The 27,107-nt window shown below is 36.2% G+C and overlaps 1 protein-coding gene and 1 pseudogene across 2 annotated transcripts in view; both read left to right on the top strand.

The window, feature by feature from the left end:
- LOC132295337 (uncharacterized) overlaps positions 1-23,645 on the top strand; it is a 37,189-nt gene extending 13,544 nt beyond the window's left edge. The window contains exons 2-7 of one of the 2 annotated variants that reach the window (XM_059793562.1): positions 19,005-19,265; positions 20,900-21,416; positions 22,246-22,445; positions 22,548-22,660; positions 23,070-23,210; positions 23,293-23,645. In XM_059793562.1, the coding sequence (XP_059649545.1) occupies positions 19,005-19,265; positions 20,900-21,416; positions 22,246-22,445; positions 22,548-22,660; positions 23,070-23,210; positions 23,293-23,371 (1,311 nt within the window). In that variant the 3' untranslated portion in view covers positions 23,372-23,645. The remainder of the gene's footprint in view (positions 1-19,004; positions 19,266-20,899; positions 21,417-22,245; positions 22,446-22,547; positions 22,661-23,069; positions 23,211-23,292) is intronic. The other variant, XM_059793563.1, reaches the window with a different exon arrangement.
- LOC132297847 (small nucleolar RNA R71) lies at positions 3,217-3,315 on the top strand (annotated as a pseudogene).
- Positions 23,646-27,107: the final 3,462 nt, after the last annotated feature.

Below are 27,107 nucleotides of genomic sequence, written 5' to 3' on the forward strand. Positions count from 1 at the left end.
GCTGGAGGGCTCACCGGAGATAGGAGAGGTGTGGTTTACAGCGGCGAGGGCTGAGAGGGCTTAGATCGATCTTGAAATCAATCTAATGACCCTAGGGTTTTATTTTTAAAAACTGGTCCCGACAAGTTCGATCGATCGGGGAAAATTTCTAATCGATCGAATATAGATCGATCTGAAAAATCTTGAGATTGATCTTACCTCGACAATTTTATTTTATTTTATTTATTTTTATATATATTTTGAATTTTTGGATTGGAAATTAAAAATTAAAATTAAAACTATATATATATATAATTTTTTTTTTGAATTTTTGGAAATAAAAAAAAAAAAAGAAAATTGTTTTTGGGATTTTTGAAAATTTTAAAATGAAAATAAAATAAGTCATTGAAAATAAAAGTGAAAAATAAAATGAAAATTTTTTGGAGTTTTAGAAGGTAAAATAAAATAAAATAAAATAAGCACTAAAAATAAAAATAAAAATAAAATTGCAATCAAAGTCAAAGTCAAGGTCAACAAAGGGTACAGATCGATCAAGTTGAGATCAATCAAGAAGATGGTTCGATATATCAAACAAGTAAAAACCTGCAGAGAAGCTCGAACGATGCACAGAGAGGCCTTTTTCATGGATCTCAAAAAAATTTCTAAGTGTGGAGTGAAGATCGATCCAAGAAAAAGTTGGATCGATCTAAGAACTTTCAGATCGATCCAAAAAAATTCTCGAACGATACACAGAAGGCTGATTTATGCAGGGAATTTCAGATCGATGGAACAGAGCAATGATTGGATGCAAGAATGGATGTTCGATCGATCGAACCACTTTTGAGATCGATCAAACAGGGACAAAATGCCTATTTTCAAAAGGAAAGTGTATGTATACTCAATCAAAATTCCTAGCCATGTGTATGAATTCCAAAACATATCTAGACGACGCAAGAAATGAAAAATAAAATAGAAATGAGGGAGGAATAGGGTTATAAACCCTACGAAGCATTTACTAGTCTTTAACATCTCTAGCATGACGTTAGGCTCTTTTAGCCCGGATCAAACATCTTGTAATGCATCCCCTACTTGTTAGGGTGATAAGTACTTTGAATTCCACCCAATAAACGGTTCCCTAAAGAACTTGTTAGATTAGGTTCAAAGGAATTTGTTGGTCCTTTGTCAATGTGAGCTTTGGGCTTCCATGCCCTCTCAAAGCAAGATTTTGAAATATCATTCTTTAGTTTCAAGGTTGAAGATGAACTTTTTGAAGTTTTGGTTTCAAGCAAAGACTCTATTCTTTCACATTCATGGTCTAGACATTTCTCTACAACATTTACTTCTTCATGCTTGTCAAATGAATTTGGGGTTGGATTGAAGTTATTCAACTTCACTTTCATATGCCCGAATGAGATTTTCATTACCCCCATCCTACAATTGATGTTAGCATTTGCGGTTGCCAAGAAGGACGGCCAAGGATAATGGGAATTTGGCTTTTGGGATTTGGACATGACAACGAAATCGACCGGGAAGAAGAATTTATCAATTTTAATCAAGACATCCTCAATGATACCCCTAGGCTTTTTGATGGATCGGTCGGCAAGTTGTAAAACCACCGACGTCGGTTCAAGTCTCCTAAGCCTAATTTAACATATACCAAGTATGGAAGAAGATTAACACTTTCTCCTAAGTCTAGAAGAGCCCGATTAATGGCATAGTCACCAATGATGCAAGAGGTAGTAGGTGAACCGTGGTCCTTAAACTTTGGAAGGGTGTTATGTTGCAAGATTGAGCTCACTTGCTCGGTTAAGACCACTTTCCTAGGTGTTCAGCTCTTGTTCTTCCTCTTTTGGGAGCAAAGATCTTTTAAGAACTTGGTATAAGCTGGAATTTGCTTAATTGCATCCAAAAGTGGAAGATTAATCTTCACTTGCCTAAACATTTCAATGATTTCTTTGGTCTTGGTCTTTTGTTTATCAAGATAAATGGATCCTTTCAAGGCATCCGGAATGAAGCTCTTGGCTCAAAAACTTTTTCAAAACTTTTCTTTGAAACATCATCAACACAATAATTTTTAAAATCCTTTTTCAAAGATTTGTTCAATTCATCCTTCAAATCAATTTTGGACTCACTTTTCAAATCACTTTCTAACACTTTCTCATTTGAATCATCATGCATATGCAATGAAGGAGGAATATGATAAGAAATGGGACGGGTGGTAACTTTTGGTTGCACCAGTTCACTCTCTTCATTGGACACACCTACTTGGTTGTCCACAATCTTCCCACTTCTCAAGGTTGTCACCGCATTGATATGCTCAATTGTGTGTCCTTCTGATGAGGAATGAGTCTCCACAACACATTGTTGCTTTGGTGGGGCATTCAAAGGCATCTTCCCCTTTTCTCTAGCATTTAAGGTATTAGTTATTTGCCCAATTCGGGTTTCTAGCTTAGCATGGATTGAGAGTAAGAATGAAGCAGTTGAGTGTTCGCATCTAGAGTGCCTAGAGCGGTCAAAACTTTCTCTTCAAAGGCGGGACTCCTAGAGTTTTCTTGGGAATAAGATAGTTGATTAGGGAAATGAGAATTAGAAAATTGATTGCCATGTGATTGAAATTACGATGATTTAAAACCTTGGGAACCTTGGCCTTGCATTGGTGGCAGAACATACTTCCCTTGAAAATCACCTTGGGGAGGGTTTGAGCCTTCCCCTTGGCTTTTCCAAGAAAAGTTTGGATGGTTCCTCCAACTTGAATTGTAATGAGTGCAATAGGGATTATTCCCTTGATTAACAAATGTAGCATTGACTTGCTAATGGGGCTCACTTTGCATATGTCTGTGTGGACAATTGGAAGTAGAATGCAAGACACTTTAACAAGTCATGCATGATTCATTAGATGTACGATGATGAATATGAGTAGGGGAGGAAGATACTTGATTCGCTGAATTTTGGTTGATCAAAAATTGATCAAACCTTTAAGATAAGGATTTTATCTCAGCGGCTATGTCATCGGAATTGTCAACTTGATATAAGCTAACATTCTTCCTTTTACCTAGGTTTCTACCATTTTTAGAAGATAAGGACCTATGCATGGAATTTTCACTCATACTTTCATACAATTGCCACACATCATTTTCATGCTTATCAAGATAGGAACCACCCATAGATGCATCAACCATACCCTTGTGATTATCCGGTAAACTTTCAAAGAAATATTGAACTAATTGCCACTTAGGTATGTCATGATGTAGGCATTTCCTAAGCAAATCATTAAACCTTTCCCATGCCTCATAAAACATCTCCCCATCCCCTTGAGAAAATTCTCTAATTGAAGTTCTCATGGCATTGGTCTTAGAAACTGGATAGTACTTTTTCAAGAATTTTTGTTGCATTTCCGCCCAAGAGGTTATCGAAAAAGGCCTAAGATTGTTGAACCAATATTTTGCCTTGTCTTTAAGGGTGAAAGGAAAAAGTTTAAGTCTTAAAACTTCTTCCGGTATGTCCGTGTAATTCACAGTGGAACACACTTCAAGAAACTCATCCAAATGCTTATAAGGTTCTTCACTAGGAAGTCCATGATAGTTAGGAATCATTTGAATGGTTTGTGGTTTGATTTCATAGTGGTGTGCTCTAAACGGGGGTAATTGAATGCAAGTGGGTGCATTGTATTCATTAGGCACATAATGGGCTCTTGGGAGGATTCACAATTGGTGGTGCTACACGAACACCTTAATTAGCTTGAACCATGGGGGGTTGTAGAGTAAATATTGGTTGAGGCATTCCCAATGGAATTTAGCCTTGTTGTTGTGATGGAATGAATGGTCTAGGCATGCCTAATGGTACTTAAACATTTTCATGATGCATATTAGGGTGGAGGATGCCTTGTTGGTCTATGTGACCAAGGTCCTCCACATGGTTGTCATTTAAATTCTCCATTGGTAAAATGGAGTAATGAGAACTACCTCTTCCCCTAGGGTTACAAATAACTGATTCAAGATGAAAATTAAGAGGGATAAGAGTATGATTTAATGACTTACGACTATGCATGCACTAGCAAAGACAAATAACAAGTAAATAACAATCACTTCACCCCAACAAGTAAATAACAATCACTTCACCCCCGCAACAATTCAATCAACAAATCTCCACATTCAATGATCCCATGCTCCTATGCTTAAACAACATGTAAAGAAACGTAAATTGCCTCCACGCGGGCTCACGATTTATCTAAGAAATGAAAAACAAGCCTCCACGCGGGCCGACGATTTAACTAGAACTTGAGTTAGAAAGATCTCACAAAGGGTCCTTAAGCAACTTCAATTCATTTTCAACTTCCAAGCTTTGCTATGCTTTGCATTTTTTAGATTTTAAGTCCTTTTTGTGCTTAGCTTAGCTCCGTACTTTGAATTCTCCTTTGCTCAACTTCCTTTACTCAATTCACATAGACAAATAAGAACAAACACAATAAGTAAAAAATAATAATAATAATAACAAATAAATAAAATAAATTAAAGGCACGATCAAAAGAGTACTAATCCCTAATTATTTCCAAAACACGGCGTTGCCAATTCAAGTCCCCAGCAACGGTGCCAAAATTTGATCGTGGCCGTTCCTATATGCCAAACTAATGTAGTGAATGTAGGTTCAAGAAAAGCCTTTTGGATTAAGTTTAAATTTATAAAAACCACTACTACCACTACTACTAACGTAGCAAGAGTGAGTAGGGATCGTCCCAAGGGATTGGAGGGCTACTAGTAATGGAAACAATGCTAGGGTTAGTAGGTCGAGTGATCAAAGGTAGATTGTTTGGTTGATTAAACTACAATTAAGATTAAGTAAGTTCAATGTAAAACAAGTAATTAAAGGATAGAAAAAATAAGAGAGAGAGGTCTTGGGATTTAGAGATCACCACTAAGTATCACTTTTCTATACACTCAATTCATAATTAATGAGGGGAAAAACATATGTTGCAATAATAGTGAGTGTGTGTGGTTGTTTTAACAAGTATGGATGAACAATTAAGTATATATAGTTTAAACAACACAATGGATAGCACAATACATCAAACTAAGTCATTAATCCTTCTTTAAGCTCACAATCCAAACACATCACATAATTAGAGAAATATAATACTTGCATTCATAAGTATGGAACATCAAACAACAAGTATGGATTGTCCTCCTATTTAACAACAAAGGTAACTACACTATATCTAACCTAATGAGATAGAAATTAAACTAATTAAACTAAGGGAGAGGTACAATCCATCAAGAAATGAGTATGAATCATCAAATAAACCACAAGAGCATTCTATTAAGCACTATGTCTTGACAATCTCTAAATCTATAGCATCAACACACATAGACATGCATCAACAACACAAGAGATAGAGATAAACACATAAACATCTATTCTAGCATACATAGACATATGGGTAGAATAAAATGATCAATTGGAAGAATTAAACCACACAAATCATTAAATAAACAAGATCTATGTAAATAAATATGTCAAAACATGTATTATAACACAAATCCTCCCAAAAATACATAAATCAAGGTAAAGAAAGCATGCTTAGGGCTAACTCTAGCCCCAAGAGAATGTCTAGCCACTCATGAATGACAGCTTAATGATTGTCATAATAGTCGTACAGACACTGACATATAAGCAAAGACAGGATAATATGGGCTTGCAACAGTATTCAAACATATGAGAATTATAACAGTAATAGAGCACAACTTAGAGACTGAAAACTATATTACAAATGTACATAAAACTTACAGTGGTCCAGATTCGATGTGGGCTCTGATACCAATTACAACAACATGTGCGGAATTACACGAGAACTGAAGGTTTACACAAGAAGGAGATTTACAAAGAGGAAACTGATAGATAGATATTACAAGCACAGATACAAAAACAGATACCTCAACCATTCTGGGGCTTTGGTTTAAATAACATTACAAAAGGTAAACAGTTCCGGAGAAGATAAGAGCGAATCTTTTCTTTTACTGTTTGAAAAAGTGAGTGTTGGCAACTTTCACTATTGATGAATAGCTTGTCGGCAACTTTTGGCTACTTTTGCTTTTGGAAAAAGTAGACATGACGACGTCTTCTTATCGTGTTCTGGATTATTTGCAGTCGGGCAGAGAAGAGTGTCGGCTTATCCTTCCATTGCATTGATGATATTATGGAGTTCATATTCATCAAGAGGATGGGTGCTGGCAGGAGATTGTGCATCGGCAATATCCCATTCAAGATTGAGTCGTTCAGCTCCGTCTTTGACACGAGCGGGGATATCCAGTGTAGTCATGCTAACTATTTCTTTTAAAAATGTTGTAGCAGTCTGAATCTGGTGTTCACCATTCATATCATCACCATAATAACAAGTGATTATAGTGACAAAGAGTCTGCGTCCGTCACAACAATAAAATACTGGTTCTTGATTGTAAGAAGAACCATCAAGAAATCGTCTAGCAGTGTCTTATAGATGTAAGAAACTGTGAATTTCGAAGTAATAGGGAACAATACTGGTAGTAAGTTCTTCTGAATTTAGGAGGCGATTATGCTCGTACTCATCATGTGCTGTGAGTTTGAGATACCATATTTGATAAGGTTGAAAGAATCGAGTTTTTTCTCGACTACCAATGGAACTGGAAATCCAAAAGGTAAGATGGCGGCTGTAGTTCCATCGCTTGCTTACTTTGTAAATCATGGATTTTATCATGGTAGGGAAGTTTTGATAAGAATCATGAGAAGAGAAAGTAAGTTTGTTTACAAATCCCCAATTAATGGGTTCCATGGACCAGTCTATGCCAGGAATGATAAAAAAGGCAAATTTAGGGACTCGTTTGCCATTATAAAGTATATCAAAGGTATTGATATCTTCATGTAGAGTTTCATAATAATATCGAATGATATCATAATGATCTTCAACCTTTCGATAAATTATGCGAAAGAGATCTAGAGGAAAAAGGTCTCTTGCTTTTTCAAGAAGACATATACGATTAATTTTTGCAAACGTATTTTGTGGAAAATCTTATTCTCCTACCAACTGGGCGAGTTTTAGAAAACAATTTATTTGTGAAAGAGAAAAATCTTTTTCCCAGTCAATAGTAAGACAGATCTGGATGCAAAGCTTTTTAAGCTCATCCGTCATGGCTGATTGTTCAGCGATGAGGGCTGTAAGAGAACTCAGATGTTGTCTAAATTTCTTATTTGCACCGAGTTTATATGCTTTCCAAACATTGTTAATTTCATCATAAAGATAGTTTGGAAGACCAGGATCGTAGAAATTGTTAATTTCTGCAATATCCGGATTTTTGGCAAACATTTTTTGAGAAGCTTGTCCCACATTATAAAAAACTGTTTGGGCTTCTATAAACGTGTCATAAGCTTTAAAGCAAGAACCATTAAATGAACGAAGCTGTTTGTGACAGTCATTCCAGGTTTCATAGATGCCAGGCTGGTGACCTGCAAAAACCACGAACCATTTGTGTGGTTGTGATGGACTTGGTTTAGATATTGCTTTTTTAGCAACAGTGATCCAACCATCTTTATCCTTTGGTGGAAAAGTGTTTTCATCCATCTGTAGGCAGGGGAAGAGAAATATCGGGGTTAGATATTTCTGGAGGTCTGCTTAAGAAATCTGCAAGAAAGTTGTTAGTTCCTTTGATATGTTCAATAGCAAAAGAATATTAAGCAATAACATTAAACCATTTTAAGCGTCTGCCATCTAAGCAATTTTTTGTTGATTAAAAAATCCTTTACTGCTTGGTTATCAATACGAATAATAAAATCTTCTGGTGCTAAGTAAATATGAAATCTCTTGATTGCTAATTTTATTGCCAGAAGTTCTTTTTCATAAATGATATAATTCTGTTCATTGGGTTTAAATTTCCCAGAATTGTATCCACAAATTAACTCTTCTTTTTGAAGGAGTTTGGTTATTGGAGCTTTACGAGCTCGGATCATGGGATAGGACGGAGTGTCATCAATCCATTTTTCTTTAGGAATGGCTTTTAAAACATATCCCCAACAGAGCTCGGAGGCATCTGTTTCAAGAATAAGTTTATCTCCTGTTTGAGGAAAATACACTTCAGGGATATGGACTAAATCAGCTTTGATTTGTTGGATAATGGTGGTATCACTATCAGTCCATTCAAAAGTGACATTTTTCTGTAGCTTCTTTAATAAAGGAAGTTCCTTTTGAGCTAACCCTTTAATAAAAGTGCGTCCATAATTCAAGATGCCTAAAAAGCTTTGAAGTTGCTTTTTATCTTGAATAATGTCAGGAAAATCATGGATCTTAATAATTATATGATCCTGTAGTTTTATACCTTTGTCGGTTAAAACTAATCCCAGAAAATCAATAGATTCTTTTTCAACATCTATCTTGGTTGGAGATAAGATGATTCCGTAAGTCTTCAGTTTTTCTGAAAGACAAAGAAGATGTTTTTTATGTTCGTCTCTAGTTTTAGAGAAAACTAAAATATCATCTATATAAACAACAACAAAATCTTTAAGATCATTAAAGATAGAATCCATCCATCATTGATAGATTTGTGGTGCTGTGTTGAGACCAAAAGGCATAACGGTCCATTGATAGTGGCCGTGAGGGGTACTGAATGCCGTAAGGGGCTTTGACTTCTTTCTCAGTTTGATCTGCCAAAAGCCTGCTTTAAAATCAAACTTACTAAAGATTTTAGCTCCACGGGTTTGATTGATCAGAACATCTTTGCGTGGGATAAAATAACCATCAAATATCAAATGCTCATTAAGCCGTTTATAGTTGATGACCATGCGGGCTTTACCTTGTTTGAGTTCACTATGGTTTCTAACCATAAAGGCGGGGCTGCTATGTGGACTGCGTGTGCGTTCAATGAGTTTTTTCTCAAGGAGCTCTTGAAATTGTGCGTCAAATTCATCAATGTCTCTTCGAAGGTAGATCATTGGTTTAACTCGAATAATAACATTCTGATTTTTGAGTCTCAGGCTGCAAAATCGAGGACTTCTTTTCCACAGGGTAAGTGGATTATCGGAAAATTTTTGGCGTAGAGATGCATATAACCAATGAGTATCAGCTAGGACTAGTAAGTCAGTATCTCGTTTGGGTGGAGAGAACTTTTCATTACAAACAGAAGCTAAATTCTCTTGAATTGGGATTTCAACGACTGTTTGGTCTTTTAGAGTTAAAGAAATAGTTTTTTCTTTTAACTGCAAAGGAAGGTAACTATAGATAAAGTTACATCCTAGAATGAAATCACCATGCATATAGGGGAAGCAAAGAATTTTTGGGATAATGAACTTTTTATCATTAAGCCAGATAGTAACGTCTTTTGCTTTAAACTGAATAACATTCAAGGGAGCTTCAGCATCAATGCCTTGAACACCAATGGGGTGTTTCATTTGCTGCCATTTTTCTGAAGGTAGGGCATTAAATCGACAACAACTGGTGGTTGCGCCTGTATCAATTAAAACACAAAGGCTATATGGTTTATATCCTTTGAAGTTGAAGATACCGTTGACATACGTGTACTTGCGCTTTTTGCCTTGAGAAGGAGCGAGTAAAATTTCATCATTTCCTGTGCGAAAATGGAAGAATTTTGCTGAGTTCATTTTATGATTTGAACCAGGCAAAAAGGGAGCATTGCCGTTAGGGTCAACAGGAGCTTTGCCTTTTTCTGTCCAGGTAAATCGTCGTCGAGGAGGTACATCGACTGAAGTTCGTGGGGGAAGGATTCTTTCCTATCCAGGATTTCTCTCAGAAACTGAGCGTTGTAGCTGAGGTGGTTTTGCTTTGTTTGTAACATAGAGATTTGAGCCGGAGGCATGAATCGTGGCTACAGTTGGTTCTGTAATTCGTAACTTGGGTTCAGAATTGATATTATCAAATAACCAAGTTTTAGGAATTTCAAGATCAGTCCAATTGAGAAGTTTAGGCTCAATTATTGTGTCAAATGGCCTTGGTTCGAACAAAGTGACTAATTTAGAGTCAATGGTAGGAACAGTAGCAGTTTCGGGTTCTCGAGTGAGTTCATAAAGAACTTTCCACTGGATGCCAAGACTGAGGGAGTCATAATCCATTTGTAGTTTTGACAACTGAAGTCTGACTTGAAGAACTTTCTCAATGTTTGGATCAGAAAGTGAAATGAAATAATTTGGTTTGATTTTAAACCACATAAGATTATTGACCAGATTGGATTGAACACCTCCGATGAGAGCATCGACGGGTTTATGAAATCGATTGTCCATGATAAGGGCAATGAGATGTTGATCAGTTCCGCGTCGAAATAGAGAAGTGATTTTAATTTGTACTAATCCGATATGAATATATCTGGCAAGAGGGTTTTGCTGTTTCCATCGTTTAATTTTTTCCTTGTTAAGGATATTGAATCCACAACGACCATTTGAGGTATAGTCAATGGTTGTATTTCCACTGAATTGTTCTAAAATTCTTTTGGAAAAGATGGCAAATCGAGAAGTCTTGTACACTTCGTCTTTCTTGATCCGTTGGAGTTTGTCAAATTGAATCAATTGTTCGTTTGTGAACTGAACTTCTTCTCCAATGATGTCGCTAAGCTTGATGTTAGTGTTTTCATCGGGTGTGGAAGGAGTAAGGTTCATCATGCAGACAGTGTCAATATCTGATTCTTCTTCGGTATCACTGGTAGGGGTACTGGAAGAGCTACTGGTATAAACGCTACTTGAGAGTTCATACAGGATGGTAGTGGGGTCGGTGATGTCGCTACCATAGACAACACAGAGGTTATCTGTCTGTAGACGCTTAACCATTTTTGATGCCTTCTTGCCTTTTTGTGGACAGTTAGTGGCATAATGACCAGCTTCATTGCAAATGTAACATTTACAATCCTTTTTTGTTTCAATAGATTTTGAAGTTTTGGAGGATTTTTTGGTTCCTTTTTTCTTCTTCCCTTTTTTAGTTTTTGGGGGAGGAGAAGTAGCTTGTGTAACATACTTCTTTGATGCTTTAGGGCGCTTGCCAGCTTTCCACTGTTTCCAACGAAAGTTTTTTCGTCGTGCGGGTTTAGAAGGAGTAGCTTTATTAGGAGCACATCCGATTTTCCAGGTTTCTTGGAGAATCTTGTCGCAACAGCGTTGTCCTTCAGCAGTTCCATTGATCTGGTTTTTGACCTGTTTTTTGGCTTTTGTTTCTAGACATTTTTCGTTGATGAGACGATAAACGAAATTTGTTCGGAAACCAATGTTATCGGTTTTCTGGATACAAACAAGGAAATCGGGATAGCCTTTAGCTGCAAGTTCATCCCATGGATTTGGAAGTTTGTGAAAGAATTGGGGTAACCAATGTTCGATAGCATTTGGTGGGAGTCTACGGAAGTATTTGGTAAATAGCTTGACGTAGTCTGGAAAACGGCAAATGTCGCATAATTCGATTTTTGAAAGAGCGCCGGTTGCATCATCAGTGAGGAGTTGTTCACCGGTATGTCCAACCAATTCTTCTTTAAGGATCTTGACAAAACCTCTTAATACACCGTCGATTTTATCGAAATTATTTAAGAGTGCATCCTTTTGTCGTTGGCCTTGGGAAGTTTGATCCCATTGGCGAAGCCAATCGAGAGCATCACCTTGTAAGGTTGCTGAAATATAATCAAGGAAACGGTCGCGTTCCCAGGTTCCTTTATAGTTATTGACTAGAATAGCTAACGACTGTGCCCATTCATCGATAGTTTTCAAATGGTCTTTATACGGGACATTTGTGAGGTCCAGATAAGTTCCATGTTGCGAAATAGGAAACTTATTAAGATCATCTTTTCGTGTCCAGGTAGGAACCGTAGAAAAATCGTATTTATACGAGGAGGTATAGACAGAAGGTTTTTTAGGTTCAGCTTTTGATTTTTCTTCGTCTGTCTTTTGGCCAGAGCCAGAGACTTCTTCTGCAGGGAGAAGGTCTTCGGTGGGAAAGTCGCCATAGAAAGATTCGTCTAGAATAGTATCAGATCGACGTTTTTTAGCTTTAGACTTTTTAGATCTAGGGCTAGGCTTTAGGTCTTCTTCGATAGGTGAATCGGAAGAGGAAGTTGGTAAAGGATCTATTTCAATGGTTTCATCAAGTTCTTCAGAGGAATCCGACTTATCAGAAAAGGCGTATATTTGTTCGTCTTCTGATGTATTTTCTTCGTCAGAGTCACTGGAACCGTCACTTGGCGTGTAGCCAAAGTGAGTCAGAAGATTCTCATTATGTAATGAGATCTGTCTCATACGAGTAATGATATGAGCGCTTTCATCCAAAGTGAGTTGTGGGTTTACATATAATGCTTGTAAACAATTGAGCTGATCTATGATGCTTTCATAATCATCTCGACGATATTTGGAAGAAGAGGTTTCAGAGAAAACTTTGATGTTTTCAACTTTGTCTTCATGTCCGTAAAAAAGAGGTTTGACCCTGTAGCGAGGAGGTTTTTCAGCAGAAGGGTATTCTGGTGGAAGGGACTCTTCTGATGGAAGGGCAGAATCCTTTTTTGAAGGAGGATCTGGTGGCTCAGGTGGATATAAATCTGACATTTTAGCTTTTTGAAGTTTGGCTAAATCGATAGTCATTTGATTTATTTGATCCTGAAGAAGTGAATTATCTGGTGAGGATGAAAGGGTGAAAATCTGGGTAAGAGTTTCAAGTTTGTCATTCAAGGAGATCATTCCTTGTTGGACATCTTCAAAGGAGGAAGCCATATGAGTGTTGGGTGCCTCTAGATTGTGTTGGAAATCGATTTTCCAGTCAGTAACCATGTCTACAAGGAAGTTTATTCCTGCACCAATTTGGGTAAACGCAATAGGTTCTGTGGTAGTAAAATGGGAAATATGTCGGTAAGCATCGACGTCGTGACCGGTAAGGTTTCGGATACAGTTTATAGAGCTATGTTGGGCCATACAAACAGTTATGGAGTCTCAAATGTTTAGATATCTGGATTTTTTAATCAACAAAAAAAAAATTGCTTAGATGGCAGACGCTTAAAATGGTTTAATGTTATTGCTCAATATTCTTTTGCTATTGAACATATCAAAGGAACTAACAACTTTCTTGCAGATTTCTTAAGCAGTCCTCCAACCCTCAAGGGCTATCTCCATGGTATAAGTGCTCTTCTTCTTGAGGAAGATGGAAAACCTCTCAAGAATGTGTCTCTAGCCTCCTCTTCTCTTTTCTTCCTCTCTGAGAATTGTATCTCTCTACTCTAAAAAGCATTTCCAAGACTCTATGTAAAAGTGGCTCATATTCCTTATATAGGTAGCTCAAATGTCACACCGAATGGTCTAGGCTCGTACACAAGGGCTCCTCCAATGATTGCATAATGAGACAACTTTTAATAAGCTAGAAATTAATTTAATTCGCATGTGAAAGGGTTCGATCGATTGAACCTGTGCTGTGATCGATCGAACATGGCTAAGATCTTTCAAACTTTGGCTAGATCGATCCTCCCATGGCGGCGCCTTTTTGGATAAGGACATATCTGAGATATTTTGGGGAAAGAGACAAAAGTGGTAAGTAGGGTGGTACAATAGGATAAGATGGAATCTTTTCGATCGATCTGAGAATTGTTGATCGATCGAACTTTGTGGGATCTTTGGATAAGGATAATAGGGCTTGGATCCATCTTGGAGAGTCTAGATCAATGAACTTTCGATCGATCAAAGTATTCTTGAGATCAATCGAACATGTTGATTTCCACACTTTGCTTCATTCTGCTTCCACTTTGCTCCTTCCTTCCATCCAGCTTTAGTTAGCTTCTTTTAAGCTCTTATTTGGCTAAATTAACTTATTTTGGGGATAAACACCTAAAAAGGATAATAACATAAAATTAGTCTAAAACGGGAAAGTAAGATAGGTAAAGGTCCTAAAATACCTAAGCTTAAGGGGTTTAAATGCGCACTTTTCAGCGCTCATCAGAAAATCCAAGCTTGCAACGGATTCCATTAAATCATTTACCTCACTCATTGACCCCTTATTGTCAAACCCACAATTCTCATACATTTCAAGGAGACAAGATGCAAGAGGATCATCAAAGAGAAAAGCTGAAAGATTGTCCTCGGTTGACTTTTTCATAATCATGGAAGGAATGGACTCCTCAACAACCCCATCTAAGACATCTATGAGACAACACTCGTCTTCTTCTATAGGATGTCGACTTGTATTGAAAACATTAAGCTTAACCATTACATTACCAAAAGAAAGGTCCATAACCCCGGATTTACAATTAATGTTTGTATTTGGGTGGCAAAAAATGGCTTTCCTAAGATGATTGGGATGTGGTTGGTAGGATTAGCAACTGGTTTGGTATCAAGGACCACAAAATCAACCGGAAAGTAAAACTTGTCAACTTTGATAAGTATGTCCTCAACCATGCCCCTAGGTGTTTTGATGAATCTATCGGCTAATTGAAGTACCACCGAGGTTGGCTTCAATTCATTTAACCCTAGTTGGACATACAAGGAGTAGGGAATCAAATTAACACTCGCTCCTAAGTCAAGAAGAGCTCTACAAACTTCATGGTTTCCAATCACACATGAGGTGGTCGGAGCACCAGGATCTTTGAACTTAGGTGGAGTGTTATGTTAAATGATGGAACTTACTCTGTGAGGAACACTTTTTTAGGGCTTTGTCCATTGTTCTTTATTTTTTGTGTGCAAAGATCTTTCAAAATTTTTGTATAAGGCGGAATTTGCTTAATTGCATCCAAGAGAGGAAGATTTATGTTGACTTGTTTAAACACCTCTATCATGTTATGAATTTTCCCTTCTTGTCTCCCAAAAGGTGAAGTTTCTTTCAAGGCATAAGGAAATGGAGCTTTTGGCTCATAAGATTTTGTAACTTGAAGAGATCGTGAAGAAGATTGGAAATTCCTATTTGGAACATTTTCCTTTAAGGAAGTAGGAATAAAATTGGAAACAGGACGGGTGCTAACTTTGGCTTGCACCGGTTCACTATCTTCACTTGGTTTTTCAACCCTATTGTCAATTTACTTGCCACTTCTCAAAGTAGTAATGGCTTGCACTTGTTCTTGTGAAGGACACCCCAATGTAGAGTTTGCTTCCATAAAGTATTGGGCTTTTGGGTTCCTTTCAGGTTGGTTAGGCAATTTACCAATTTCTCTCACATTCAATGCATTAGCTATCATCTCAACTTGGGATTCAAGCTTTGATATCGATTGAGAATGAGAATACAACAAATTAGTGTTCATTTCTAAACTACCCAAAGCCACCAAAACCTTATCTTCAAATATAGAATTACTAGAAAGTACATGAGGATGATGAGAACAAATTTGAGAATCATACACTTGAGGATGTGAATAGTGATTCATTCTTTGATGATGAGAAGAAGATGACACAAATCCTTGGGAGCCTTCATTCCTTTTATGAGGTGGGATATATCTACTTTAAAAATATTTAGCTCAAAAAGGACTTGAATTTTCATTCCACACCGAAACATAAACATTTGAATAAGGGTGAGCAAATGTAACATTGACTTGTTCAAAAAGTTCATTAAACACATGTCCATGGGGACAATTGGAAGTAGAATGTAAAACACTAGAACATGTTGTGCAAGGCTCACAAGACTGATATGAGTGATGAAAATGAGATGAATTGATAACTGGTTTTTGACTTAATAAGAATTGATTAAGTTTTTGCAAAAGAGTTTTGACCTCGGCTATAATCTCCATTAGACTCTTAATTTAGCACACTTTCAAATTTTTCTTCTTTTCATTAGAATCATGACTCACTCAAGAAATGTGTTGTTTATGCAATGAATTTTCACTCATTTTTTCAAAAAGGTGCCAAACATCATCTTCATGCTTTCCAAAATATGAACCTCCACATAATATATCAACTATATCCTTACGAGTGTCAGATAAGCTTTCATAAAAATATTGAACCACTTGCCATTTTGGAATGCCATGGTGTGGACATTTCCTTAGCAAGTCATTCAATCTTTCCCAAACCTCATGCAAAAGTTCTCCTTCCCTGTGAGAAAATTCTCTAATGGCAGTTCTCATTGAATTGGTCAAACTTACGGGATAAATTTTTTTCAAAAATTCATTTTGTATTTGTGTCCAAGAAGTTATTGAATTCACCCCTAAGTTGTTGAACCAATGTTTTGCCTTATTTTTAATAGTGAAGGGGAAAATGAGTAACATAAGGATTTCCTCCGGGACATTTATGTATTTCACAATGGAGTATATCTAGAGAAATTCATCAACATGTTTATATGATTCCTCATCATTTAAGCTATAGAAAAGTGGACATATTTGAATAGTCTCGGGCTTAATTTCATATTGATCGGCCCCAAAGTTATAAGCACGATACAAGTCCGTGCATGGTATTCATGGAAATTGTAATGACCACAAAGAATCATTAGAAGAATTGGAGCTTGAACTCTGGGAGGAAATTGGTTGTGACGGGGATGTTCAATGAAATGCGGGTCTAAGTAACCGAGATTACCCTCTAGATTTTCCATTAGAATGCCTAAGATGAAGGGTAGGGAAAAGACCGCACAACACCTCAAGTAACACATCAACAAAAATAATAAAATCAAGCACTTCTCCTTTGCAACAAATCAATCAACAAACCTCTACAAAGAATGATCTCATACTCCCATGCTTTGAACAATATGCAAGAAAAATAAATTGCTTCCACACGGGCTCATGATCCATCTAAGAAAATAAGGACTTGCCCACACACGGGCCGACGATTTAACTAAGGAGAGAGTTAGAAAAGCTCACAAAGGGTCCTTAAACAACTTCAAATTAATTTTAATTTTTGCTTTGCTTTGCAATTTTTATATTTTTTCACTTTTGCTTAGCTTAGCTTGGCACTTTGCTTTTGAATTTCCCTTTGCTTCACTTCCCTTGGCTCAATTCACTTAGCCAATCAAGAACAAACACAACAAGTAACCAAAGTAAAATGAAAATAAAGACAGGATAAAAAGAGTACTAATTCCTAATTAATTTCCAAAATATGACGATGCCAAATCCCCGGCAACGGCGCCAAAACTTGGCGAGTGTCCTAGTATTAACTACAAAAAGAGGTGTAATGTGGCCAAGTTTAAATTTATAAAATGCCACTACCACTTCTAACTATAAATATATTTAGGGTGAGTAGGGATCGTCCCAAGGGAAATAAAGTGTATTTAGCTTGGAAATCAATGTTAGATTAGTAGGTCGAATGATCAAAGATGTTTTGTTGGGTTAATTAACTACAATATCAATCAAATGGATGCAAGGTAAAACAATTGAAGTAGAGTAAAATGTAGAGAATACATGAGAAGGGTCTTGGGACTTAAAGGTCACCACCAAACATCACCTTCCTAGACACTTAATGTGTAATGAATGGGGGGGGGGGGGGATTATATGTTGCAATACTAGTGTGTGTCATTGATTAAATCAACAAGCATAGATGACTAAATAAGTATATATTGTTTAGCCAAACTAGTGAATAGCACAACATATCAAGTTAAGTCAATATTCCTTCCTTTAAGTACACAATCAATACACATCATCAAACTAGAGAAATATAATACTTCCATTCATCAGTATGGAACATCAAATAAAAAACATGAATTGTCCTCCCATCTAAGAAAGTAAGACAACTACACTACAACTAAGTTAAGGATGTGAAAATTAAACTAATTAAGCTAAGGAAGAGGCACAATCCATCAAGAAATAAATATGAACTATCAAACAAACCACAAGAGTATTCCATTAAAGCACCATGCCTTGACCATCACTAGATTCACAGCATTAACACACATAGACATGCATCAATATCACAAAACTTAGAGATAAACACATGAACATCTATTCTAGCATACATAGACATATGAATATAATGCAATGATCAATTGGAAGTATTAAACCACATAAATCATTGTAGAAACAAGATTTATATATAAAACAAATATCAAGACAAGAATTACAACAGAAATCCCCTCAAAATACAAAACATCAAAGTCTAGGAGGCATGCTTAGGTCTATCTCTAGCCCCAAAATAATGGTTTAGCCACTTATTGATGTAGTCATTCAACCCTCAAGGGCCATCTCCATGGTAGAAATGATCTTCTTCTCCTTGATGGAAACCCTAGATGAGTGAAAGAACTCCCAAATGGTGTGTGTCTCTCTAATCTCTAGACTCCTCCAACATCTATTGTGTATATGGTTCTATTCTCTAAGATTGTATATGTATAAAATGGCCAAAAATCCCTATATAGGTAGCTCAAGTGTCATACCTAATGGTTAGACATCGTGCACTAGGACCTCCAAATGATTACACCACGAGCACACGTTTTAATTGGCTGGAACTCTATTTTTTCTCGCACTTGAGGAGGTTCGATCGATCACAAGGGTGGTCAAATTGATCGAACCATGGCGGCACGTTTTTGGAATAATGACAAATCTGAGATATTTTTGGGATATTTTGGAGAAAGAACAAAAGTGGTAGGTGGGGATAAGATCAAAGAAGTCCGATCGATCGAAGAAATGTTGGATTGATCGAAGATGGAATTTTCCTGAGGATAAGGACAAGTGGTTCGATCCATCTTGGCATGGTTGGAACGATCATTGTGAGATCAATCTGAAATTGGTCTAATTGATCGAAGATTGTTGTTTTCCACCTCTTTGTTTTCACTTTGCTCCTTTCTTCTACTAAGCTTGAGATTGCATCTTTTATGCTCTAATTCAGCTGAATTGACTTATTTTGGGGATAAGTGCCTAAAAAGGGAAATACCATGAAATTAGATTAAAACGGGAAAATAAGATAGGATAAGGTCCTAGAATGATCAAGCTTAAGGGTTTAAATGCGCACTTTTCAGCGCTTATCAGATGTTGAGAGAGAAAGTTGATTATACATTATTAAATGTCGCACCCACTAGTTCACCTCCAAGCTTTGGTTGCAAAAATTAACTTTGAAAATTGGGAATATTAGATGTTAGTCAATAGCAAACGACTTGAATGAGAAAAAAATTAGGTATTTATGAGATTGAAATTGTGCATGTGTTGCAGATGACAGCGTCTCACTTACCCTACACGCGTAATGGTCTAAAATTTTTTACTAGGAAAGGAGGCCTAACATCACCAGAAGTGGAGGAGATATGTAGCAGAGCTGCTCTGAAATATGCCAACAGGCTCGCCAAAGTTTCAACCATGTTGCCATCCCCAACAAGAGTGGACTTTATGAGCACTTATGCCAAGCACCTTAGGGACATAATCAAGGAGAGAGTCAACCATCCATTGCACTACGACACTCCTCTACAAGGCTTTCAGGTTAATTTCATTCTCTCATCTTTCACTAATTCTTTTCTGATTATGTATTTACAATAATATTATTCATGTGTTTATTTTTTTTGTCTCACCTCTCTAAAAATTATGTTCTGAGTAATTGGAAATTGTTTTAAGCAAACTGAACTGAGCAAGTCTATAGTAACTCATTCTAGTCTCGCATGTGTTGAGGGAGAAAATTGAACAATATTCCCTCCGTCCAAAAAAATAAATGTCTACCTTTCAATTTTTAGTTGTCCCAAAATAAATATCAAAATTAAAAATTTTTATAAAAAGCAAACCATCATAGCAACAATGTTGATGTTTTACATTAAATTGTAGATGTTTTGATAGCCCAATAGGTTAGTGGTGGATTTTGGAGTGCTAGACTTCGATTCTCTATACTTACTAATATAACTTTTGACACTTCTTACTAAGGGTAACAAAGTTTGACACGACTCAAATACGACACGAGTTAAATGGGTTTAGGTTGTAAATGGGTCGACACAATTAACCTCATGTTTGGGTTGATTGATTCAACTTGTGTAACCCGTTTATTCCTATTTAATTATAAATGTCATAAGCAAATTACTATTTAAGTTCCAAAATAATTATCTAAACTTGTATATTATAATTTATTTTTTTGTAAATTAGAGATTATTTAGTAATTTGATTGGATTGAAACTTATATTTTTCTAGTATTTAATATTTGATCGAGTATTATTAATAATTTAAATAATAAAATATTTAATTTTATTAAACAAGTCATTAAACGGATTACATGCATAACCCGTTTAATAAATAGGCCGGATTAGTATTGAGATTTTCTTAAAACAATTATTAAACGGATCGTGTTCAGATTGAGCTGTTTAGTATAAGACCCTTAAAACAATATGACACAATTACGACTCGCGAACACAAATTGCCACTCCTATTTCTTGCCTTTTAAAAATAAAAAATAAATAAATAATGTTTTACATTGAACCAAACAATGAACTTTTGGGCCTAGATCTTAATATAAGCAAAAAGTGGCCAAGACAAGGTCTAGTTTTAAGGCCCCTGTATCATGGACCTTAACCTCCTGCATGCCACTATTACCAGGCTCTACAATTCATGGACTACTAACGTGCCACTCAATCCAAAACCAATGTTGGGGCATCACCTAGTGGCCAAATTGGAGTGTCTAGCTTTTCGAAAGAGTGTTTAAATTCGGGCTTCCTCCGTTTGTTAAAAAAAAAATAAAAATAAATAAATAAATTGAAGAAAGAAAACAAAAAAGACCAATTTTGGACTAACCATTAGTCTAGTTGGCAGAACCTCCAATGAATGTGCCTATGCTCAAGTTGCCCCTTTTCCTAATTCGTCACGATTAAAAAATAAAAAAACCAAATTTTAACTTAAGAATTTAGCTATATTTCAAAAGAAAATTGCTAGATGTTCTTGAATTATAAGTCACTTTAGTCGTGCATTTAAAATTTCCAAAAAAGAAGATCCATACAAATTTAATAAATATTATTAACAATTCTTTACGCAAATTTTGATTGAATTAACCTAATAACTTTTGGTCCAAAATTATTTGATAATTTATACACCAATTAGAACATGCAAATTGGATCATGTTGCAACTGATCGAATTGCAGATAATTGTAAATGCTGGAAATGGATCAGGAGGATTTTTCACATGGGATGTGTTAGACAAGCTTGGTGCTGACACCTTCGGCTCCCTAAACCTGCACCCAGATGGCATGTTCCCCAACCACATCCCCAATCCTGAGGACAAAGTTGCCATGGCCCTGACAAGAGCTGCAGTACTAGAGAATACAGCTGATCTCGGAATCGTTTTCGACACTGACGTAGACCGGAGTGGCGTGGTCGACAATGCCCGAAACCCCATAAACGGGGACAAGCTCATTGCGCTTATGGCTGCCATTGTGTTGAGAGAACATTCCGGAGCAACCATTGTAACCGATGCTCGGACAAGCTTGGCGCTCACACGGTTCATCACCGATAGAGGGGGTCACCACTGCTTGTATCGAGTTGGCTACCGGAATGTCATCGACAAGGGAGTCCAGCTTAATGAGGATGGCATTGAAACACACCTCATGATGGAAACCTCTGGTCATGGTGCTCTGAAGGAGAATCATTTTCTTGATGATGGTGAGTTCTATATGTCCTTTCACTTCTTTTACATCTTCTAGCTAGTATTGCTGATGATTGTGTTTCGTTACTTCACTTAATGTTCAACATTGCATTCATTCATAAATGTGAGTCTGTGAGGAAATTACTTACTTCCTTGAGGTTTCTTATAAATTACGCTAAAGTTTAGGCTTTAACTGAGTGTGCTATTTTACTATTTCACACGCATACTACAAATAAATTTTTTAAGTTGTAAAGTCTAACTCGTTGGGGGCAAAGTTGGTATTTTGAAAATTTTAATGAGGTCTTTATATATGACAAGAGTAATGTTCTTTAGGCGTAATTACCTGATTCAAAAGGTAGGGAATGAGGTAATTTTTTTTTTTTTATTATTTTTTTTTAATCTGCATGATATAGTGAATGAGCTTAAATAGGGAGGACCGTACCTACCATATGTCCAGTGAGGGCAATTGGCCCTAAATATATTTTTTTTAGTATTTATACTAGCGATTTTCTTTTTTTGTATTATATACCTATGAAAATTTACCATTGCCCACCTCCCTCCCTTGAAATTACAAAAAAAATCACTATTGCCTCCCTTATACAATTTCCTGGATCTGTCAATCTAATTGAGGGTAATATCCACCATATCAAAGAGATAAACCCTTGGCTATACAAATAAATTAGAGAATCGTTCAAAAATCATTCTCTACGTGACAATTATGACTAAACCGACATATTTTTCTTTTGGTGAAACTAATCCTCATTCATATTAGTAAAACCTGCATACCATAGTACTAGTACTGCATGGGTTTAATTAACATGCTTTTATTTCAAAATTTGTTCTCAGGTGCTTACATGGTGGTGAAAATTATCATTGAAATGGTTCGAATGAAGCTCACGGGATCAGAAGAAGGCATTGGTAGTTTGATAAAAGATCTCGAGGAACCCTTAGAATCGATAGAACTAAGGATGAATATCCTCTCCGAGCCTCAACATGCGAAGGCAAAAGGTGCAGAGGCCATTGAAACATTCAGAGATTACATTAAGGTGTTTATCATCACTAACAAATAAACTTCATTATAAACATTTCCGAGAAAATATATGAATTTTAGCTACCTATATATAAATTTGTTTGCTGATCAATTGTAGGAAGGAAAACTACCAGGATGGGAATTGGACTCATGTGGAGATTGTTGGGTAAGTGACGGCTGCCTTGTAGACTCAAACGACACTCCGGCTTCCATCGATGCTCAGATGTACAGGTGCAACAAACACTATTACACAAATTGCTCTTTTCAAACTAATATATACATATATATTACACACACGTATATATATATATCTTCCTTTACTTTCCAATATATATGTATATTTATATATATATATGTTTAGATCAACTAGAATAGGCTCATGAGCACGCAATTCATATAAATTAACTTCTGCATATGCTGTTAAAAAGTTATGATTCGACCTGATCATTTACTATCCGAATTATTGCTTGAATTTCTGAAAAAAATAAAATAAAATAAAATAAAATAACTATCTGAGTTGAGCTCGAGTTGGACTTTTCTAGCGCATGAGCTCAGTTCAACATGATTCATTTGGGACCATATTGTCCTCAAAATCTACTTTAATTTGTCATAAAATTTGTAGATTATGTTGCAAATACAGGGCTAAAGTTTCAGACGACGAAAATGGGCAACATGGTTGGGTACATCTTCGGCAGAGTATTCACAACCCAAATATTGCTGTAAATATGCAATCAACAATACCTGGAGGATGCCATTCCATGACCAGAGTTCTCAGAGATAGGTATGAGACATTGCCTCACTAAAGACATGTTTCTTAAAATCTTTGGTTTTTTGAAATATGTATGTTTGTTGAATCTTTTCAGGTTTCTGATAGAGAGTGGAATGGATAAAGTCCTTGAGATTACTCAGATTGACGATTATGCTAAAAGTGGATGTGTTTAGATTAGGACGTGGTCTTCTCCATTGAAAATGGAATGGGGAGTTTTACCATAACAATACAGGTCAATTCAATACTATAGTGATGATGCATGTAGAATATATGCCTTTGTAATTAAAATTTAAAGAGGGGGTACATGTAATAAATTGGAAGTATCATGCTCTCTATGTGAGCACAAAAATACTCATAGGGCTAGCTCGACAGAATTTCACTATCAAGAGACTGGGCACAATGCGTACACGTGAATTGATACATAAATCAAATGGTGTTTTGAATGCATGAAGTTGTTTTTGGAATAAAAATATATAAATAGAAAATTGGCCCATAAATCAAGAACATGTGACACATCTTTCAGCATCTGTGTGCCCCATGTTCTTCTTGATGCGAATAGTGAGATATAACTTTATAATACTAGCATTTTTGGATGTGAATTGATCAATTTCAAATCCTTCTCCTTCACACCAATGATCACAGTTCACATCAAATACAAACAAAACAAGGTTTATAAGAAAAACCCTCTCAATAGAGAAAAATCTTAATTCTTGACCTCAGCTAATATAAGCTCCATTAGTTGTATGTAAGTAGTTACACACTCAGCTGTCTCACATTCTGCACATACCCTTTTACAAATTGAAATACTAGTTTTCACAGCCTCTAAACACACACCAGCTTAACACAATGCTTACAAGCACTCCCCGTCTCTTAAGCACCCTTGCTTAGACCCCGCAAGCTGTCATAGCTCACAAAATACAATAAGAAGTATGAACAATAACAATATTCATGCTTACACAAAGAATAAGAGTGGTTATGCAGCTCAAAATATCAAACAACACCCTCTAGAACACATTCTGCTGAAGTTAGGGTTTGAGGGGATTCTGCCCAAAATTCTGAGATGAACTCCATAGCCTTATATCACCATTACAGACATGATCAGATGACAAACATGATGAGTATAACATGTGAATCACACTATATAAGCAATAGAAACAATGAAGAACTAGGGTTTTGGTAGGTCAAAACCAAAGTTGACCACAACAGAGTTCAAAAACCAATTTCAACAGCCTTAATTCACCAAAATAAACTTGCTAACATGTAGATCAAGCATAGTGTAGCAAGATATAATTAAATCATATATAAATCACAAGGTTAAACTAGAAAATAACTTAAATCACCGGTCTTAGAGGTGAATTTCATTTGCAGCAAAGTGTAGTTCAAGAACAAGTACTCAATAAATGTAAATAGCTCAAATATACCTGTCTCAACCTTACTTTAGCACTACAACAAGCTCAAGCTAAAAGTGAACCCCCAAACTAGTCCTTACACTAGCAAACTTGACAACAAATGAACTTCATGATGAACACAACTACAATGATCAACTCAATGACATTTCTAAATGGATTACAGGCTCAAATCATCAAAAAGGACCTTAGAAATATTGGTTCATATGAAGCTCTCGAGTCATACACAATGTAGGTTCAAATTAGGGTTTTACAAAGAGGCGTATTCTACAGAAATGCTATAACAACATATGTATACTCAAGTACACTATCCTAGCTGTAATGACTCAGATTTTTTGGATAAAATTTTTCCGTTGTCTTTTCCCTTCTGAGTTTGGTTTCTTGTCGATTAGTGTCGTCTCGAGTGCTCTAAAGTGATTTCCGAGACTCTTTTATGTGAATTGACAACTTCCTTTGAGGACCGAGTCAGTTCTGCACTTTTCGTTTTTTGACACTATTCACTTTTTGTCTTTTCCCTATTTTGTCTTTTTCCCTATTTCGTCTTTTCCTCGTTTGTCACTCTGTTTGCATAACCACACTTCTTGTGTCCGGAGTTGGTTTCTAACTTCGCGTATCTTCATTCTCAATGATTTCTATGAGATACGTATCTTTACTTTCGTGAGAAAGTACTCTAGTTGCTCCCGGTGTCCATAGGGGCATAAATGCAAAGTTCTTTAGAAACTTTTTCTTTTCTTGGGGTGTTTTTCATAAATATCTTTTGAAGATATTTTATTTCAGGGGTATCTAAGAAAATATCTTTTGGAAGATATTTTCATTCTGGGGAAGTTTCGCAGTTTTCACTTTTTGGAGGGGTCATTGTGCAATTAATGAAAGTTATTGCTCAATACCTTGTTTTGAGCCTGGATCCTCATACGGGATTCATTTTCACATTTTGTCGAGTCATGGACTCTTAGAATTTTCTCCTAGATGATGTTTTCCAGTTTCAGGGTTTTTGGCCCCGGTTTGCGCTAAACTTGTTTTGGGTATAACTTTCTGCTTGGGACTCGGTTTTCTACGCCGTTTCTTCCGTTGTTCATATTTTCTCATTTGAAATCTTATTTGTTCATAGAGTTTTGCCGTTTGAGCTCGTCTACTTGAATTCCACTTTTCCGGACCCGGCAGGGCCCATTCAAGACACTTTTTGAGTTTTTCTATAAATAGGAGGTCTTAGAAAGAAAAATCAGATTTTTCTCTCTCTCTCCTCTCTCATGGCCGGTCCAAGCTCCATCCATGGCTGCCATCTTCTCTCTCCTCTTTTAGACTTCTTCCCTTCATAAAAAAGTGGTGATGCCTTTGTGTTTATTGTTCCCCTCGGCGAGGCCTTCGATTCCAACCGATTGGAATCTCGTTCTGGCCATTTCTTGAGTTCGGGTTTGAAGTCAATTTGTGTTTTTGATGGGGCTTCCTTGGGATTCATGTTCGTGGTGTTGTCCCTGACAAAACCTAGGAGTTTCGTCGGATTCAGAGTCGATTTATTTTGGTGGGGATTTGAGATTTCATCTCAAATGGAGGTAGGGAATATTTTTGGCTTTTGTGTGCATTGTATTGAGTGTTTAGCATGATTATACAACTTATATATGTGCCTTGTATCAAATCTAGAAAGTTGGTAATTTTTAATTCTTTGTATAAGATTTAAAATTCATGATGGTATATGACTGTGATTTGAATTGTGGCATGGTAGAAAATCTTGTTTTAACATGTTGGTTAACCTATATTAAATTTGGATTAATTAAATAAGAATTGCTCTTTTTAATTAATATTTATCTTTTGTAAAAGATTTAAGTTCATGGCCATACCTTGCATGGAATTGAGTTGTATTATGCTTCTAAATTAAGTTTTGGCATGTTTGTTAACATACTTTAATTTGAGAGCATTTGGTTGAGTTTGGAAATCTAGAGACTTTAATTAAAGGAATTAATTAAAATCTATTTTGGTGGTTTCATAGGCCTAATTAAGCTTGTGTGTGAATATATGTAATGACCATGATATGTCTATTAACATATATTAAATTGGGGCCAATTAGAAATGATTTGAAATCTAGAAAGTTTAATTATTTTGATGTAATTAAATTCTATCTTGTGTACCCATGGATCTAATCATGTTTTAGAAGTTGTTTCTATTTTAAGAGCATGGATTTAGACTTGTGATGTATTCACTAGATTATGTTATATGCATTGAAAAGCAGTGTTGTTAAGTTTACATTCATGAGAGTATGTTTCTAATATGAATATATTATTGGCTTGTGATTTCATAGCATTATGGATATGAAATGCTTATTATGCACAATTGAGAGTTATATTGCTAACTTGTTACTATGTAATAGTAATATGTATAAGTTATGAACTTATTTGGCTTATTTTGGAATCTTGGAGCATTGTTGAGTTAAGATGGCTAGGGTTTGGCTCTAGTACGAGGACGTGAGTCCTCTAAGTCATTGAGATAGTGCACACTTAGGGTGGTCTTC

Source organism: Cornus florida, unplaced genomic scaffold (assembly GCF_030987335.1).
Source record: "Cornus florida cultivar Cherokee Brave unplaced genomic scaffold, ASM3098733v1 CherokeeBrave_3.0.0_Hap2_Chr02, whole genome shotgun sequence".
Taxonomy (NCBI): Eukaryota; Viridiplantae; Streptophyta; class Magnoliopsida; order Cornales; family Cornaceae; genus Cornus; species Cornus florida.